Source organism: Peromyscus leucopus, chromosome 1, assembly GCF_004664715.2.
Source record: "Peromyscus leucopus breed LL Stock chromosome 1, UCI_PerLeu_2.1, whole genome shotgun sequence".
In the NCBI taxonomy this organism is placed as follows: domain Eukaryota; kingdom Metazoa; phylum Chordata; class Mammalia; order Rodentia; family Cricetidae; genus Peromyscus; species Peromyscus leucopus.
This window is the reverse complement of record NC_051063.1, coordinates 5817004-5834306: the sequence shown is the minus strand read 5'-3', so window position 1 is coordinate 5834306 and position 17303 is coordinate 5817004. Positions and strand designations below refer to the sequence as shown.

General features: G+C 45.9%; 1 protein-coding gene across 6 annotated transcripts in view; it reads left to right on the top strand.

Moving 5' to 3' along the window:
• The first annotated feature begins 3382 nt into the window (after positions 1–3382).
• Positions 3383–17303, top strand: part of Stx3 (syntaxin 3) — a 43107-nt gene continuing 29186 nt past the window's right edge. For 2 of the 6 annotated variants that reach the window (XM_028884221.2, XM_037204926.1), the window contains exon 1: positions 3397–3646. In XM_028884221.2, the coding sequence (XP_028740054.1) occupies positions 3617–3646 (30 nt within the window). In that variant the 5' untranslated portion in view covers positions 3397–3616. Of the gene's footprint in view, positions 3647–17303 lie in introns of all 6 variants that reach the window. The other 4 variants (XM_028884222.2, XM_028884218.2, XM_028884216.2 and 1 more) reach the window with 3 other exon arrangements.

Genomic DNA, 17303 nt, shown 5'->3' with positions numbered 1-17303 from the left:
GGAAAAAAGAAAAAACACAAGAAACACACACACTCATCAAAGCACAAAATCAGAAACCATAATATACAAGCAAAAAACCAGTAAGACAAAAATGTCTAAACAAAGCAATATGAGACACAAAGTCTACAAAAAAATACCATATATCATTGAGTGTGTTTTGTATTGGCAGTCTACTGCCGGACATGGGGCCTATCCATAAGTGTGGTTAATGTACCCAGTGAATAGAGTCATTTAAATTCAGACCTCTTAGCTATGTGTTCTGTTAGTTTATAACAATGACCCCACCAATGAAAAACTATTATGTGAAGGAGAGACTGACTTTCTTGTTCTGGGGATGTAGCTCAGTTGATAGAATGTTTGCCTAACATGCCTGAAGTCCTGGGTTTGAGCCCCAGACTGGCATAAACAGGGATTAGTAGCATGTGTCTATAGCACTGGGGAGTTGGGTACAGAAGGATCAGAAATCTAAGGTCATGTTTGGTTACACAGAATGTTTGAGATCATCTTGATGTACATGAGTTCCTGTTTAAGGAAAAAAAAAGCAAGAGTAACGTATAAAGCAGCACACTGGCACTGGAAATCACGCTTGACAAATAAGACAGCAATGATAAAACTGTGTGTGAGTGTAAAGGTGTATGCAGGTTGGGAGACAACCTTGATTGTTGTTCCTCAGGAGCTGTCCATGTTGCTTTTTGAGACAGGCTCTTTCACTGACCTGGAGCTCACCAAGTAGGTAAGTCTGGCTGGCCAGTGGACCCAAGGATCTGCCTGTCTCTATCACACAGTGACAGTATGTGTCACTGCACTTGATTAAAAAAAAAAAAAAAAGTGGTTCAGAGGATTGAACCCAAGTCTCACATTTGTGTAGCAAGCACTTTTCTCTTCCTCCTTCCTCCCTCCCTTCCTCCCTCCCTCCCTCCCTTCCTTCCTTCCTTCCTTTTTAACTGACTGAGATATCTCATAAGCTCTGATTTATTTTTTTAAGTGTCCGGATACAGACAAGAATAATGGTGGACATTATAGGGAAGAAAACGTTTGTTTTGTTTAATAACTTTTTAACAGAGTTAGTACCACTTAGTCATTGAAGGTGCTACCTTGGGAGTATACAGAAACATTGAGCAAATTAAAATGACCAGTGACCGCCACCACCAACAAAAAGCTGTCCCATGCTATGTGTCCTACCTATGGTGGCTTATCTAATGCACTCTTCTGACTATAGAATGGTCGGTGCTTTTCATCGTCTTACAGTTATTGTCCAACTGTGTAAATTAGAGACAATGGAGCGGCGGTGGCGCATGCCTTTAATCCCAGCACTCGGAGCAGAGCAGGGATCTGTGAGTTCGAGGCAGCCTGGTCTCCAAGCGAGTTCAGAAAGGCGCAAAGCTAAACAGAGAAACCCTGTCTCGAAAAACCAAAAAAAAAAAAAAAAAAAAAAAAAAAAAAAAAAAAAAAAAAAAAAAAAATTAGAGACAATGGGTAGTAACGAAAGTGCTTCTCTCCATGGAGATGAAAAGAACTTTGTCTGCAGGAGAAGCACAGGCTCTCCCACCTCCCCAAAGCTAGTTTTGTACAGGCTCTCCTACCCTCGCCCCCAAGCCAGTTTTGCACTGAGTAACCTATTCCTACCAGCATTCCTGTTGTTTGTCTGTGGATCTGACAAACTCCTTATTGGTTGCTTTATTAATAAGCTAAAAATTGAAGTATATTCATTTTATATTTTCATGAGAGCCACAATTTTATCCTGTTAAAATCAATTATGTTTTTAAGAATAATTTTTGAGACGTTAAAAAAATATTTACTTGTGTGAGTGGGTTTTTTTTTGCCTGCATTTATCTGTACACTACGTGTGCAGTGCCTATAGAGGCCAGAAGAGGGCGTTGCATCCCCTAGAACTGGAGTTATAGGTTGTTGAGAGTCATGCGGATGCTGGGAATTGAATCCAGATCCTCTAGTCAGTGCTCTTAACCGCTGAGCCATCTCTGCAGTCTGAAAGCAATTATGTCTTAGCAGGAATCCTTGGTAAACTCTTCAAAATGAATCCTTATTCCTTCCTCACCGCTACACTTCTGCCCAGACTTCAGATGTCTACACTTTAAGAGTGTTTCAGTGTAATCCCTCTTACTGGAGAGGTTGAAAGAGGAGAATGGCAAGTTCACTGCTTGCCTGGGCAATTTAGGGAGATCCTGTCTGAAAGGAAGGAGAAAACAAAAGAGCTGGTGCTAGAGAATGAGCTCAGAGGTGGAATGTTTAGCAAGTGTACGCCAGCCTTAGGGTTTACGACCACCAGGGGGCGTGGAGGTCTTCGCAGTCCGCGTGCGGCACCGTGGCAGGAGGTGAGAAAAGGGATCAGAGTTGAGAATCGCAGGGCTGGCTCATACAGCCCAAGCCCCGCCTTGCTTGACGATCTTTATGGCAGCGGAGGAAGTCAGTAGGAGAGAGTGCACATCGCAGAGGGCAAAGTCCGGTTGGAATTAAGAGAGTATCTAGGACCTTTAAAACTGAACGCAAAGCACAAGATCCTTTCCGAACTTGAGACCTAAGTCTTCGCTGGCTCCAATTGTTGACCGCCACCCCACTTGAAATGCATTTCTTACCTAAAATCAAATAGGAGGAGACGGGGAAGGGCACGGTTGAAGAGGGAAGGACAGTGAGAGGAACCACACTTTTCCAAAAATTCTTCAATGCCGAGGCTCTTTAACAGCAAGGGATGTGTGGGGCTTAAATTTTCCAAACCAAACGTCTCTATCCTACAACCCTGCCCTGTAGTTAAAGTCAGTGGCTTCTTTCCTCAAACAGGCTTCGCAGCGAACTGCTAAGTAGTTTCTGATTTATGGCTACGGAAACGGAATCCTCTAGAGGAACAGGATTTCCCTAACAGTTATTCAAATTGTTAGTAATAAGTGACGGAATCGCCTACTCGTCTCCGAGAGGCACCGTGGCCACCAGCTGCATAACCCCCCAAATTCCTCGCCGCAGCCGAATCCACTGCGTCTCTTCTCCAGTTACGGTCTCTAAGGACCGCGCAGTTCTGTACGTCGTAGATTCCTTCTTTGAGGCGGAATATCTCTTGAGCATCATCAGAACATTACCCCCTCCTCCCTGCACCCCTTTCCCCCCGCCTCAATCAAAGGGAGCAGGAACCAGCTTGTCTTTAACGGGACGAATCCGCGGAGGGCAGTACGGAAAATATGGAGTCGAAGCCAGGCGGATCTCTTCTCTTTTTCTCTGCCCTGCGGGGCTGGGGACCCCCCCCCCCAAGGCTTCTGCTTCTTGGGATGCCAAGACACACCGGGTGGCGCTGGAGCGCGTGCGCGGTCCCTTTAAGCAGGAGCGCGGGGCGCGGCCCAGGTACGGGGCGGGTCGAGGGGCGGGCGGGCGCTGAGCCGGCGCTGGTCCGGGAGCCGGATTTGGAGCGCGGCGCCGGCGGGGGCCGGAGGGGGCGGCGCGGCGGACCTCGGTGGCCTCGGACGCTCCTCCTCGTGAGCGGCCGCCGCCCGCCTCCGCCTGCGCTAGCAGCTCCCGCGCCCCGGCCGGCACCCGCTGCCGCTCCAGGCAGCTCACCTGGGACGCGCTCACCTGGGACGCGGTGCTCGCCGCCGCCCGCACTTGGGCCAGGATGAAGGACCGGCTGGAGCAGCTGAAGGCCGTGAGTTTGCAGAACCTGGGGATCTGGCGGGCCGGGGGCTGCCGGGATCAGCCGTCGGGAGGAGTGGTGTGGGAGAGGGGCTTCCCTCAGCTCCCCTAACCCAGGCCGCCCGGGTGCTCTTCGAGCTAGGCCTCTCTCCTTAAGCCCCCGCCTCATCCCGCGGAGCTCTGTACCCTCCCCTGCAGGGTCATGTGCTTGGTGATTCATCACCTAGCAGCGATTTCCCTGAACGCCCGTAACCCTCTCATCCCTGTTCCCCCCACAAGCTGGACAGGGTTCCTCAGAGCTGGACCCACCCCGGTACTTGAAATCAGTGGGGCTTATGGTGAGGTCAGGAGACTCAACCTCACCAGCTGCCTTCTGCCGCCTGGCACTGTGCCGCAAATGGGCTTCCTCTTCTCTTCCTTATTTCCCTCCTGGAGCACCGGGCAGGGCTTCCCCATCCCCGGAGAGTTCCGGGTGAGCTCTGGAGCTGTGAGCTTGTCAGGTGCTGGGATGGGCTCCCCTCCTACCATCTGGTGGTCTCTTATTTTTCCTTGCATCCCCCGAGACAGCTGTGGTCGTGTCTGCCGCACAAAAGATGAAAAGCTTAGGTCACTTACTCTTTTGAGCCTATTTCCTTGTCTGTCAAGTAAGAATCACCCTCCCTTATAGGTCTGTTATGAAGACGGAATGACACAATGCGACTTGATATAGGGAAGTGCTGAAGTATGAAACTTTGAGATATAGATTCATTTAATAAGTCATTGAGTACGTTCTACGGGGCAGGGCTAGTGTGAAACTTTGGGGACTCACCCAGTGATACAGGCTGCCCCTTAATGGAATATAAAGCCCAGCCTTGGATACTCACAGGCGAGTCCATCTACCTGCCAGCCTACAAGTGCATCAGCTTAGGGCACAGTCAAGACCTGGTGAAGGTCTCACTGAATCCTCCCAGGTGATTACTGAGCTCCTTAGAGTTGGGAAGTATTAGCGCTGGGGCTTTGTCCTGCCTGGCCCCGCTGCTTACTGGTTACCCTTTAAACTCCAAGCTTAAGTTTTGTTATCTGTAAAATGAGTAGTTGTGCAAGCTAAAAGCAAGCGAGCCTGCAGAAGAGCCCTGTATTAAGAGGACTTAATACATAGTAAGTGTTATGCTCATAACTTTTTTTTTTTTGTTTTTAATAGAAATGTTGGTGGCCAGCGGGTTGGTATTGTAATTGTTTTACTTTCTCCTCCCTTACTAGGGTGAGATCTTCCCGATGCGTTCACATGCTCTGGGTACTGGGCTGCAGTGTAGGCTTAGGAGAAACGAGAGAGGGAAGGGGCAGTTGCTTATTTAGTGGGAGTGAGCCTCTGCCCCCAATTTGCTCTTTTACATTTGAGCCTCAGGGCATCCTGTTAAGTAAAGTGCACAATTTACTTGTCTCTGTTTTAGAGGTGGGGAAGCTGGAGCTCACTCTGGGGTAGGGGGGATGACCCCTCTCAAAGAGCTCAAAGCTGAACAGCAGTCAGAGGCAGCCCCCTTCCTTTAGTTAGGGAATCTGTTTCTGGACTAAGATACTCCCTGGCTCTTTTCAACAGGGTAGTCTTAAGTGAGCTTTGAGTTCCAAGAATAGGGCATCTTCCAGGGAACGGGAGCAAATCCCTATGCCTTTCAGTCCTTCAGGGTCAACCCCTGTAAAACAGGGCTAATGACTAATGATGCGTTTCTTCCCTTCACTCATTGGAATGGAGTGAAAGTGATGCTATGTGGTGGTGCTGTTATTATGGCAGTGTTCTGAAACCACAGGGAGGCTGCTGTCCTGTTTTGGAGCCCTGCCATGCGAAGAGGACTGGGCTGAGGTTCAAAGACTTCTCTAATTGAGGCCCTGACACTTAACAGCTGGGGTCCTTTTGCAGCTTCACCTTGTGCTGCTGCCACCCCTCTGCTGCTTCTTGATTGTGTTTATTTACTCATTGGCAATTTCATACACGTAGATGACGTATCTTGATCACATTGGACCCAAATACTCCCTCCTCTATTCTCTGATAACTTCCAATAATACTCCCCCTTTTGTACCTTCATGTCTTCTTTTTTCTTTTATTTTCCTCTTAAAAATTTTTTATAAAGCTGACTGAGTCCAGTAAAGGGCAGCTTGCATGCAAATGAGTATGGGGCCCTCTACCAGAGCCTGGGCAGCCGACCAGGTCCAGAAGGAAGAAAAAAGATTCCCACTTTCCTACAAGCCATCAGCTGCCAATAGCTCCTCACCTGGGGGTGGAGCCTCATGAACCCACCCCCGTTGGTAGGTGATGGAATGTTGACTGACTAGATTTTGTGCAGGCCATCACAACTTCTGTCTGTGGGTTCTTGAGTGCTACAGTCATGTCATGTCCAGAAGACAGCATCTTATCGCAGTTCTCCCCAGCCTGGCTCTTACATCTTTTCTTCTTCCTCTTCCACTCTATCCCATGAGTCTGGATGGTGGTGATATAAAATGTCCCAGCTAGGGCTGAGCACCCAACTGTCAACTCACTCCCAGCACCGACCAGTTAGGAGACTCTGCAGTGACTGCTGCCCACTGCACCAAGGAGTGTCTCTGACCAAGGTTGGGAGCAGCACTAGTCTATGGGCATAAACACACATATTTAGAAGGCGCTCTGACAGCATGATCATTATCAAAGCGTCAAAAGGAGGTACTCTCACCTCTGAGCTTCTTGATGCTTCCTTTGTAAAACAAAAATCGGTTGGTCTCAGAAGATGCTTCTGCCCTTATTAATGGTTTCCATGAAGAAAGTTAAACTTTCTGTGCATTATCAACCATTTTGTGGTGTATCATCCCTTTCTTCCTGTCCCTTATCCCAGGAACCTCCTTTTTGACAACAAGATAGGGCATGGTCCCTCTCTGATTCCTGTTATCTACAAAAAACATTTGCTAACCTGAATGCAACACATTTCCCATTGAGCAGCCTGTGCAATGTCTTTCTAAACCCCAGGGGGGAGAGGGTGATGGCTGCCTTCAGATAGCGGGGGCTGTGTCATGTGCTTGAGACTAGTTTGGCCGTGAGTAGATAGGCGGGAAAGATGTGGGGTTGATGGGTAGAAATCAGAAATCTTTAAGTAAAAAAAAAAATCCCAAAAAACAAACAAACAAACAAAAAAACCAAAACGTAATTAGCAGCCAGGTGTGGTGGCGCATGCCTTTAATCCCAGCACTTGGGAGGCAGAGGTAGGAGGATCTCTGTGAGTTCGAGGCCAGCCTGATTTACAAAGTGAGTTCCAGGGGCAGCCAGGGCTGTTACACAGAGAAGCCCTGTCTCAGAAGAAGAAAAAAAAATGTAATTGGTTGCTTAAGAATTGGGCAGGCCAGCTGAACAGGTACTGAGTCCTCTAGCATGAGAGGCAAGCAGGAAGATTGTTGAGGTGCTGAGTGCTGTAGGACTTTGAGCGTCTCTTGAGGGAGGGAAGAAGTGTGAGATTGAAGACCTCCATGAACCCTGAGAGTGTGTGGTTTTGTGAAATGCTTTTTGTCTTACTGTTCTGGAGTCCCCAAGGATTGAGGCACCAGAGTCACACCTGTCAAGGTGATCATCAGTCTTTCCCCCAGGGGCCCTGGACAGGTAAAAGAGATAATCTGTGACAATCAGTGATGGTTATCTACTATAGTACATGTGAGCTGTCCATAATTAGCTCCCTGGGAGCAATGTCCTCCCTAAACCTAAGGGTCTAAGGCTGTAGTCACAGGACCTGGCTTACCTTATCTCCCGACTGCTCCTCCTCAGGGGCTCCCATCAGCGTTTTCTTGTTGATCTTGAAGTTTTCTGGGAACGTGCCGTGACTGCACGCAGCCCTTCTGTTCTTCTCATGCGCGTTTTACTAGCTGAACTTTGAATCTGCTGGACAATTCTGCTGTGCTCCTGTTTATATTCAGTAAACATTTGCTAAGTGCCTGTTGTGTGCCAGGCCCCACAGTCGATGCTGGGATGTAGTCTCGAGCAGCATTTGTTTCTGGCACTTAGGAAGTTCACAGTTGGGTAGAGAGAACAGAGGACTAGACGGTGTGATGTGTGATTCTTGTGACAGAAGCAACAGTAGGAAGACCTTGCTGACTGGCCTCTGGGAGACAGGAGATGAATCGTGCTATTCCAGCAGTAGTTTTTCAATGGAGGCTCCTCTTCAAATCTAATGCAGTCTCTTCAAATAGAATTTATTTGGAAGAAGGTGTGGATCCTAGATTTTCTCTGTCTTTGGTGAGTGCTTCATATATAAAGCACCAAGAACATAAAAACATGCATGCCAACATCAAAAGAGGTGTGTGGTGTGGTGTGGTGTGGTGTGGTGTGTGGTGTGTGTGTGTGTGTGTGTGTGTGTGTGTGTGTGTGTATTTACAGTACATCCTGGCCAGCATAATCAGAACTTTTAGCACCATATTTAGCTTGTATCCTGCTGTATAAGAGGTTTGGCAGAATTATTGTACAAAGTCCTTAACCTTAAAGAATAATTGGTCAAGGAGGGGAAACAAATGTATTTCATGGAAGAGAAACAAAGTAAAACCTCATAATGAAAACTGAGTAGCCAGTAACTGAGTTCCTTAGGGTAATGTGTAGTAATCCTGTCAGAAATAAGGGGCTGTGCTTCTGCTTTAAAGTTGAGTTTAGTCAGTAAGTGAGTGTTTGCCTATCCCTGCTCTGTGCCTTGGATCATAATAAATCTTACCATACCAACTTGCCCTTTGTTGAGATTCCGTCTTTCTTTAGTAATAGGATTTCTGACCAGTCTGAATTCCCTCCTCACCTCCTCCCTGTACCAGGGAGGATTCATTTCCTGCGAGGGCTGTTTTTCTGTGAGTAGACAGGAGCAGAGATGAGAGTGATAGGGATTGAGTAGGGATTATAGACCCATCAGCTGGAGGCCAGAGAGAAAATGCTTGGATGAGAGAAGGGGATTAATTTTATTTTTATTCCTGTGAGCTTGGGGGGAGGTTAGGGGACTGGCAGGAGCGCGTCCATACTGTCCTCTCTCCCTCCCAGTGCTTCCTCCCTACTGTTGTTATTCCTGCCCCGCTCCCAACTCCATTCTTTACAGGATTCATTAGTTTGTTCGTTCGTTCGTCCCTAACTGCAGCCTAGAGTACTCTGTCCAGTCCAGCCACTTGCATTAATTAGCTCTATGTTGTTTTGAAACTAAGTAGTGTTTTTTAAAAAACTTATTACCACGGAGTAGGTTTGAAACCACCATCCACTAACTTCATTAGCTTTTATGTATGTATTGTATGTATGTATGTATGTATGTATTTATGTATGTATGTATTTAAGACAAGGTCTCACAATACAGTCCTGTCTGTCCTGGAACTCACTGTGTAGACCAAGCTGGGCTTGAACTCAAAGAGATCTGCCTGCCTTTGCCTTCTAACGGCTGGTATTAAAGTTGTGAGCCACTATGCCCAGCTTCACTAGTTTTTTCATGAATTACTCTTTGTATTCTGTATCTTCTGTTTAAGACTTGTCCTGTGAACTACAGCAAGCATCACTTATTGAGTGGATTATTATTGGGCAGGGTTTTGGTTTGATGCCTGGCACATCTTCTCTCCAGTCCTCTCAATTCTCTAAGGTGAGGCGGTGATGTATGCCATTTCTCCTTTCCAGGCCAGGGATGTGAGGCTTGGATTTGATTGAGATCCACCCTCAGCTGGGAAGTGGTGGGATCAAGAATGAACACGTTTGTTTTGCCTCTTTGAATTATTTCCCACACTGTATCAGACCACCTCCCACTGCACTGTGTACCCTCTTCCCCCCCCCCCCCCAAGCAATAAGAGATAGTGAAAGGACCCTGGGGTACCAGTCCCCAGCATTCTGCATGGTAGTCACATGTTATACCTTCTCTGCCTGCTCGGCTCTTATACATCCCTTACACATTTTAAATATTATTCATTATTATTTATTGAATAATATATTATTATTATTATTCTTTAATGGATAAGTAATACATTCATTATTATGATTGACATTCTTGCTCTACTCCCTGTAGTTGGTGAAACTTTACCTGGTTGGAGTAGAACATTGACTCAGGGAATCCATGACTTTGCTAATGAAGCCAAAAGTCACTGCTTCATCCCCAGGGTAGATGAACTCCAAGGCTCTTCCCTTTACCAAAACTCCAGGTCAGGATGTCATGGAGGCTGTATTTGATCAGAAAGACAATGACGGATATGTGGATACCTAAGAGAAAGCCTAGCTACCTCATTTTTCCCCTGGTAAAATCCCTCTCATCCTGAGGCTAGAGTCTGGTGTCATCACATGGGAAAGCTTCCCAGGTTAAGTACATAACTGTGCCTTCCCTGACTCCCACAGATTCTTTATTTTGTTGATACAAACATAGCCATATGTTGTGAGTATTGCAGTTTCGGAGCTTCCAGTCCTGTCAGGTCTGGGCCCTGGAAGAAAGCAGACCACACATACATCATTTATTTCTTTCCCAGTTGAAGCGTAAAAAGCTGAATACTAAACCATTCAGTAAGTGAACGGAGTTACGCTGTTGATGGATTTACCTACATGCAGGTTTTGTAGTCCCAGATAAACCTTGTCTTTAGCTCCTCTGTGTATGGCCCAACTTCGGTGTTCTCCCACCACTGCCTTTCCTGTTAGGTCACCCTGCTTTGTGGCCTTTGGCTGTTTCTATGGCAACATTTCCCAGTGTGCGTGTTTGAAGACAGAGTGAAGTTCAGCTCCCACCTAAAGAGATTAGTAGAGCGTGTACTGTCTGGGTACGCCAGCTGTCTGGGTTAGTGCAGCTTGGTATGGCATGAGGTTTGTTTAGCTCTTTAAATAATTTCTTTTTTAAAAAATACTTTCAGATTTATTAAAGATAGTACAGAGAGATCCTTTCTTCTCATCCAGTTTCACCCTTGTTAACATCTCATTTTTCAATGTACATTCATCAAAGAGAGAAAGTGATACTGGTACCAGATTCCTCACTGAACACCAGGCTTTATCTGGGTGTTTTTGTTATCCTACTAAAATCCCTTTTCTGTTCTAGGATTTAAGCCAGGACACCACATTGTGTCTACTTCTCATGCTTCCTTAGCTTCCTCTGTCTCCAGACAGTTTCTTCGTCTTTCCTGGTTTTTCATGACTTTGTTGGCATGGCATCTGCTTTGCAGTGCTTTGGAAATGCATGTCCCTGGGCCGGGGCTACATGCTGCAGCTGGAGTGGGCATGGGGCTAGGGAATCTCTCCAAGCTGGTTGAGAACAGGCTCCCCTGGCTCAGGCACACACTGTTGGCAGGGTAGCTGGCATCTTTTGCCACTAGTACCTGGAAGATTGGTGCAGGGATTAAATGTCATGATAAATAGAAAGTGCATACCTTGGGAATGCCTTCTTCTCCAGTGTTCAGTCAGTGCTACCTGCTGTAGCTGTGATTTGAGTATTGTAGAAGGATCATGCTGGGAAAGAGGTTAGGGGATAGGCTGAAAGGAAGGATCCAGCAGAGAGCCGAGGAGGGAATAAGACATTGTCAGCTCTTTCCTCCTCTCTGTGTCCTTGAAAGATATTCAGGGGCCAGGACTGAAGGGAGAGAAAGTCAGGGATAGGAGACTGGGACAGGGGTTGAAAGCTAAAGGGAAGCTGAGCTCAGGAGGAGGAAGAAGAAGAAAGTATTTTGTGAGTTTTTTCTCCTGGCTTCAAGGATGAGAGTGAATACAGGGTGTGGTGTTCTCACTCAGACTGGTCTTGCTGGAAATTTCCTCTGAGTAAATCCACTCAGTTTTCAAAATGTTGCTCTGCATACAGTCTCCTATAAGTTCCCGTCTCTGAAAGGCTCTCAATGTTTGTGTGAGGTTGGGCACCCTGTCTTCTGTGTATAATTTCTCATTATGATTGCTGTCCCCTTCCTCATAGTATTGGAGTCATCTCTTTGCCCAGCTGTGTCCCAGTTTAGCCGGAGAGAACTTGGAGCCAGGGATGCTGAGTTTGCCCTGTGAGTCTCCAACACTTGGACTATTACTTGGCAAATGTTAGACGTTCTTCCTGTTGGATGAATGCAGGAACACATAAGCCCTTAGGGGAGAAGGAGAGTATTTTGGGTGTGGTGGTTGGTTATGAAACTTTGAGATCCTCCTCCAAGGTAATGTAGTAGTAAAGCTTAGATCATATCAAAGAGAAGTCCAGAATGACCATTGTTCCGTATTAGCCTTTCTAACCACTTGCAGCTGTAATATCTACCCACAAGGCCTCCCTTCACCTCCTTCCTCTCATGAGAATGTTCACTGTTCTACTCTGGATCTAGCTTAGGTCTTGAGACCCAAAACCAGGTAGGCAGTAACTCAGCAAGTGGGGATGGGATTTCAGGGTTTTTTTTCACAAGCTGAATGGAAGGTATTTTGAAACATATATAGAAGATGAAGAAATGTTGACCCTATACTAAGACATAAGAAAATGTTCAATTCCACAAGATATGAGTCAATGATAGTCTTAGAATAATGATACAGTAACAGTCTCCCAGTTTTCCCATGTTGGAATTTCCATAAGTTCTTTCAAAATAACACAATAAAAACCAAAATAAAAAGGACAAAGTATTGAATGAATGAAAATAAGAACAGTGAATTTGTGAGAGTATGGCTGGAGCACAAATCAGAGGTTTTTTTTTTTTTTTTTTTTTAAAAAACTCATATAGCAGAAAGACGAAAGGCTTAAAATAAATGAAATAAATTCTGATTGTGTGAGTTTCCCTCCTCATCTGTCATCTCTGAGAACTGGCATTGGAGTCACATGTAATGTGTGTTGTTCTAACTGTTTTGTATGTAATGGCTGCTTTGATCCTCACAAGAATTTTGTGAGCAGAATGTCCTGGTCATGTTACACTGAGGAAACTGAGGCAGAGAGAAGTAACCTGTTCAAGAGGGTAGCTCATAGCTGTGAAGGGCCATCCTGGGTCTTCACCATGGAAGTCAGACGTACCTGTGTATCTCCATATTCATGAACAGAGGTAGGGAATATATGCAGGATATCTCTTTCATTTGAGGATATAGGTTCATCCAGCTTAGATTTATGGATTTTGTAGCATCCTCTAAAATAAGTGAAGATGTGTCATTGAGACTGTAGAGAGGCATTTTCAGGCACTACAGCGAGTATGGGCAGAGGCTCCCATAGCTCTGCTAACAGAGTCCTGTTTAGCCATTTAATGGCTAAATTGCTTTGGATGAATTAATTAACCTAATTAGCAGTTACCACATCTGTAAGTGAGGAAAGTAATATTTGTCCCTCAGAGGGTTGATGTGTGACTTAAATAACATTTGAAGTCATGGAAGTGCCTGTGACAAATAAACATACATATTATCTACTGTCATGATTGTGACAAAGTATGAGGTGTCCTGGGGACTTTGGCTCTTGACATCTGGCTTGCTGGTGTTGACCTAATCTGATAATGACTTTATTCCTCAGTGTCACCTCCTTTCAGGTAGGGCCAATGTTTTGCTTTCAATTGCTCAGCTAGAATAAGATGCTGAAAGGAAAAGCAGTTGGCTTACCTAGGGTATCATTATCTGCTGATTTCCTCTTTATTCATATGATAAGAATGTTGCAGAAGATGAAATTCAGTGAAAAGAGGAAGTATTCTCTCAGGGATGATTTTGCTAATAAAGAACATTGTTCTTGGGAGAACTGGGCATTGGAAAAGGCTCATCTGACTTTTCATTGGAGGAACAGAGAGCACTGGATACCCACTGAGAGCCCACATACTCACTTAGAATTTCTGGCTCCTTAAATCAAAGAAAAGGGACAGGGTGTAGGTGGAGTTTTCCTGTCCCAACTGCCTGTTCCCAAATAACTGGTAGCTACTTCCCAAATAACTGACATGCAGACTTAATATAACTTATAAATATTTGGCCAATAGCTCAGGCTTATTACTAGCTAACTCTTACATTTGAATTATACCCATATTTCTTATCTATGCTTTGCCACATGGGTTGGTACCTTTCTCAGTGTGACATGTCCATCTTTCTTCTCTGGTCTCCTTGCAACTCTCCTGACTCTGCCCTTCTTCATCCCAGCATCCTCAGTTTGATTGTCCCACCTATAATTCCTGCCTGGCTACCGGCCAATCAGCTTTTTATTAAATCTTCACAGTGTATAAAAGGTTTATTCCACGGCAATAGAGTACTCAGATTGGACCGCTGTATGCATGTGTGTGTCCAATCTGAATATCAGCACCAATATCAAAGAATCAAGACATGTGGTAATGAGGACGTTATAGTAGCTGAAAGTTCAGTCACAGGGAGGAAAAAAAGTGTGCAGGAGAACCACAGCCCAGCCACCCACTTCCTCCTGATGCCTCTCCTGTGAGGAGATGAAAGAATAGTGAGTGGTATCTGTCTTTGGGAGTCCACAGACCCTGGTCCTAGAGGAGACAGCCTTAGAGGAGTGGCCAGCTGGGGTAAGAAAAAGGAGATGTAATCGTCCCTCTGAATCAAACGGGTCAGGAGAAAACTGAGTTTATAATGAAGAGTCTGTGTCTGGAGTAAAGAACTATTTCAACCAGGGAAAAGACAGAAAGATCTGTGTTCTTCTGTGCTTGACAGGAGGGCTCCTTCCCACAAGCCACAGTCCTTTACTAGGCCCCTGAGGGGGATATGGTGACCAGATGTCTCCTCTCCTCTTTTGATTCAGCTCCCTTCCTCCTTCTTAGCTGCCGTCTACTTTAGTAGTTTTCTGCCTCCCTCCCTCTCTTCCCCTCTCCCAAGTCCCAGTGAAGGAAAAGCTCGGACACACCGAAGAGGGAGGCGGGGCCCTGGAGCCTATCTTCTGGGCTCCCCTTCCTTGACTATGCTGGCTGGTTTCTGAGGCACATTTGAGGTGTCCTGGGGGTTCCCCCCAGACCACAGTGGAGAGCTCAGCTCCTTACTTGGTGAGAAAAACCAATGTTTAACAAAGACATGTATTGTGGCCAAGGCCTATAGCTCCAAAGGACAGGGTACTTTCTGCATGCCTGGGCTGGCAATTTCATGTTCCAAGCCGCTGCTGGCGGTAGCCTTTGAGCAGGGGCACTGCTGTAAGAAGGGGTTAGGGCAGAGGCCAGACGCCCAAGCTGTGGCTTCTGCAACCAGTAGCTGTAAGACCTTTACTAACTTATCTTCAGATCTCCAGTTTCTTAGCTACAGCATGTAGATGGGATTTGTTGACATGATGTACAAAAAATAGGGTGTTATGGCCACCAAGTACCTAGTAGTAGCTATAGGGGGCAATGTATATTTATTTATTATATGAGCTGATGAAGAGCCACCTGTGGTCAGACAGACAGGATGGTGGAAAAGGCATCCCAAGAATTGCAAGTTAAGTTGCTTGAGGTTGCATTCTGGGCTCCTCAGTACTCGATAGTCTGTGCAGAAGGAGTCAGCCTTCCCGTTGTCTTTGACATTTGGAGTACATTGTAGTCTTGAGAAGGAGCTAAAGCCTTGGGTAGCTTGCTGTTGCCTGAGTCGTTGGTGGAATCTTTCATCTCCTCACAGGAGAGGCATCAGGAGGAAGTGGGTGGCTGGGCTGTGGTTCTCCTGCACATTTTTTTTCCCTCCCTGTGGCTGAACTTTCAGCTACTGTAACATCCTCGTTACCACATGTCTTGATTCGTTGATATTGATGCTGATATTCTCTTGGTTAAGCTCAGTCATGTGAGCTGAGGATAAAGGGCAGAGTGTGTTTTCCTTGCCCCTACCCCAGCGGGGGACAGACTCTGAGGAACCTGGATCTACCACAGCCACCTGTATCAGAAGGAAAGGAGCCCTGCCCGCTTCCTGGGATACTTTGTAGAGAAGCCAGAGGATGATTCTGGGTCCAGTGATATCAGGTGACACATGACCATGGCCTTGTCCTTGCATTTTCTGACATGGGTTAAATTTCGTTGTTACTTTATGTACTGAGAAGCTATACATGGGAAGAACTCAGCCTGAGAAGATGGACATCCAGAATCCAGAGTAATTTCATTAGTGTCAGGCAGCCTTAAGGTTACGTTCAACTCCCAAAGTCCTATTTTACATTAAAGACCCTTAGACTCACAATAAGGCTGGTGAGAAGTAGTGCTCATTTACAGTGCTTCATTGAGCTCATATATATATATCTTAGTTAGGGTTTCTGTTGCTGTGAAGAGACACCGTGACCACAGCAACTCTTATAAAGGAAAACATTTAATTGGGGTAGCTTACAGTTTCAGAGATTTAGTCCATTATCATCATGGCAGGATGTGGCCGCATGCATGCAGACATGGTGCTGAGAGTCCTACATCTTGATCTGCAGGCAGCAGAAGCCACTGCCACACTGAGCATGTGTGTATACACACACACACACACACACACACACACACACACACACACACACACACATATATATATATATATATATATATATATATATATATATTCAGTATATATGAGACCTCAAAGCCTGCCTGCACAGTGACACACTTCCTCCAACAAGGCCACACCTCCTAATAGTGCCGTTCCCTATGGGCCAAGCATTCAAACACATGAGTCTATGGGGACTATACCTATTCAAACCACCACCACCACCACACACACACACACACACACACACACACACACACGAGCTACATGAAGGACCATGGTACCAGTAGAAAGCCCAGGAACAGAAGTAAGCATGACATGTTGGATCAGGTTGGTGGGGACAGAAAGTGCTTGGTGCTGATCAGGGAGACTGACTGTAAGACAGGAATAGTCATCTTCTAAAGGGTTTTAAAGAGCAGACCTTTGATTTTGTCCTGGAGGTGATACTTCATATATTGGGAGTTGGGGAGGTAATTGGATTGGAAAAGAGATCAAGTGGTTGGCGAGACTTGCAATGGTACAGAGCCTGCTACTCAAGCAAGGTCCTGTGACATATTTTCTGCTTTATAGATGAAGAAGTGGAGGCTCAGAGATGTTAAGCCATGTATTTGGGTTCAGTGACTATCATGTGATAGGGCCACATTATAACCCTGGTGTATGTTGTCTCGGCAGATCTGTCTTACAGTGCAGCCTTTAGGAAGGGGAAGGGATGGTCTCCTTCTCCTCACAGGTTCTGCTTTTCTATGCCTTCATCTAATGCCAGGTGATGGGGAAATTGACACCTGGCAGGTGCTGGTGAGGGGGGAGCTCGATATTGTGCTAAAAGATCTCCATATGTGATTTCTTCGATTCTCATACAAGTAATAAAGTGTGTGGTGTTAGTACCAACAATGGTTTAAAAAAAATTAGGGAGGTGTGGTGCTTGAGTGAGGTCTCACAGCTAGAATGGTAACAGGTGTTGGACTGAGTTTGTAGGTTACCAGGGGCTATTTTTTCTTTTCGTAGTTCACTCTTGTAGCGGTAACGCCCGCATTACCGATAACCGTTCACCATGTCCAAGCGAAGGGCTGCGGATTAAAAAATAGAGACAAGAGACAGCGAGTCATTCGTACGATTGGATGTCGAATGCCGTTTATTGAAAGAAGGAAGAAACCTTAAATACGTACAGGCTTACAGCACAAATGGAGGAACCCCCGGAGGGCAGAAGTTCGCTGTCAATGGTCCACATTCCAGACTCAATGTTCTATATTCTTGCATCTAAGTAGTTAACGCCCAAAATGCAGGATACACAACAAGGAACTTCCCTTAAGCATTCAGAAGGGTGGATACCGGCAGGGAATCTGAATAGGGAGGACATCTGATCAAG